Genomic DNA, 2,491 nt, shown 5'->3' on the forward strand with positions numbered 1-2,491 from the left:
TATCTCGTTACCCCTCTTTCTCATTTGCCCCCTTTCCCAGTCCTAGCTCCATTCCTAGGATTCTACCAATCACATCCTTGCACTGTGATTTAGGGACATGCCCTCTTTAGCAAGAGGACAGCCCTGCTCTCTCTGCCATGTGGTTACTAGTTAGGAACTGAACAAGGGAAGGCTTGACTTCCTGGGTCATGGGAGTGAAGGAGTCTGGGTGACAGGAAGCTAGCGGACTGTCATACCTATTGCCTAGCTGCCAGATTAACCTTGTCTTGAAAATAACGTGATTGCTCCATAGGCTATTCAGTTGAGGAAGAAAAAAATTCTTTGCAACGTACCTAGTGGCTTTGCCTTGCAGATTTGGTAGACGCAAAAAGCAAAGGGGGAACATGGGCAAAGGAAGGTGGGTTTTGTGCATGACATTTTGAGCAAAAATAATTAGGGATGTTAAATACCGTCATTATTACTTCAAAAAAATCTCAACAGATTACATAGCGTAGGAGGGGCTGCTTTTCTGTGTTAATGTTTGGGTTGGTCATTTGTATCCTAATGCTTGAGGGTATTTTCATTTTGTTTTGCTTTTCACAGATTTTGTTATAGGTGGGAATCTGTTTCTTTCTGGGTAGAACTGAGTAAGATTTTCCAGGAAAGGCATTTGTGTAGCTGATTTCAGTTTATTGTGTTATATATGCCTCATATCCTTTCCCCTTCCCTGCCCCCCTCCAGCTAATTGTGTGTATATGACAGTTTAATATTGTATTAAGACACTGGTTTTGTGCTGGACAGAATAAAAGGGAAATTGTATTTTAAAAAGCAATTTCTTCCATAATTATTTTCGACATCTAAATATTTGCTTGGGAATAGGTAAATAATTTAAAAAATACCTTTAGCTATTCTGTTATGTCTTTTTAGAAATGCTTTTTGTTTTTCCTTGCAAAAATCATTTGGCAGATTTGATGAAAAAGAAAATGTGTCCAATTGCATCCAGTTGAAAACCTCAGTTATAAAGGGTATTAAGAATCAATTGATAGAACAGTTTCCAGGTATTGAACCATGGCTTAATCAAATCATGCCTAAGAAAGATCCTGTCAAAATAGTGCGATGGTAAGTCTTTGTTTTTTTTTCCATGTAAAACTCAGAGAAGCTGAATATAATATAATTAGACTGCACTCATAATAACTGATTATCTTTATATTAACTATTTATCTACTCTAAATGAGTAACCCTAAAACATCAATATTTATATTTTCACATGCTTTTCTATGTGAAGAATGCGGCATTGTGTACTGATTGTTTTATTAAAGAGTTAATTAAATGTTTTTATTCAGAGTCAGATTTATTTCAGCTTGTGCTTTAGAGATTTGTTTTATTAATTATCTACCAAGGAAATTAAAATATGTAATAAAATGTGAAATAAAATTGTAGCAGATCATATTTTTCTCTACTGGACTGGTGTTAATTTAAGTAGTGTTTTGTGGGGGTTTTTTTGGGCCTGGATCTTTACTGAAAATTTTTTTTTAAACCTTACTGTATTTCTATATATGCATACTTCATATTATACATTGTTTAAAGGATGTTTGGCATATTCATTTTTGAAAGAAAATATCTAACTTGGTACTTTGTGATGTTTGTTTTACAGCCATGAACATATAGAAATCCTTACAGTAAATGGAGAGTTACTATTTTTTAGACAAAGAGAAGGGCCTTTTTATCCAACCCTAAGACTACTTCACAAATGTAAGTCTTGTTAGAAAATATGTATTTGGGGATATGAAAAGACACAAAGGAGTTGAAAGTGACTTCTGGTAGTTAACTTATTGAAAGAAAAGTGAAAGTGAAGTCACTGAATCGTGTTTGACTCTCTGCAACCCTATGGACTGTAGCCCGCCAGGCTTCTCTGTCCATGGGATTTTCCAGACAAGAATACTGGAGTGGGTTGCCATTTTCTTCTCCAGGGGATCTTCCCGACCCAGGGATCGAACTCAGGTCTCCTGCATTGCTGGCAAACTCTTTACCCTCTGAGCCACCAGGGACTCCCACAGTTAACTTACTAGTACTAGGTTATATGGAATATAAAACTCAAAAGATTGCCCCTTCTCCGTCTTGTGGTAAATCTGAAAAATGCATATTCTCTCATTATGCATTCCAAAAGCCCAAGAAAGAACATTTATTCATTCATTCAAAAAATATTTATAGTTTTTGAACTTATTCTGTGCCAGGCACTGAGCTAGGTATTGAGAATGTGATAGGAAGCAAAGACAGACACGGTCCCTGTGCCTAGGAAGCTAACAGTCTAGTGGGGAGAATAGACAACAGTTAGATAATTACACACATACACATTCACAAAGCGTGTAATAAGTGCTGTAAACATTTGCTTTTACATCTGTACCCAGATTTGCTTCATACAGAGAATTCTATATAAGAGAAAGCATGGAGTCCCAGTTCTTAGTAGTGTCAAGGCCAGGTGTTAAGAAACAAAATAATGTTTGTTGCTGCT

At 36.3% G+C, this 2,491-nt stretch overlaps 1 protein-coding gene across 2 annotated transcripts in view; it reads left to right on the forward strand.

Annotated features, from left to right (window-relative positions):
* The window catches only part of LOC105003854 (malignant T-cell-amplified sequence 1), an 8,324-nt gene continuing 5,833 nt past the window's right edge, over nucleotides 1–2,491 (forward strand). The window contains exons 1-3 of one of the 2 annotated variants that reach the window (XM_010861297.1): nucleotides 1–397; nucleotides 946–1,098; nucleotides 1,634–1,731. In XM_010861297.1, the coding sequence (XP_010859599.1) occupies nucleotides 384–397; nucleotides 946–1,098; nucleotides 1,634–1,731 (265 nt within the window). In that variant the 5' untranslated portion in view covers nucleotides 1–383. Of the gene's footprint in view, nucleotides 398–906; nucleotides 1,099–1,633; nucleotides 1,732–2,491 lie in introns of both variants that reach the window. The other variant, XM_010861289.1, reaches the window with a different exon arrangement.

The sequence above is a fragment of the Bison bison genome, unplaced genomic scaffold, assembly GCF_000754665.1.
Source record: "Bison bison bison isolate TAMUID 2011002044 unplaced genomic scaffold, Bison_UMD1.0 scf7180017857754, whole genome shotgun sequence".
Lineage (NCBI taxonomy): Eukaryota > Metazoa > Chordata > Mammalia > Artiodactyla > Bovidae > Bison > Bison bison.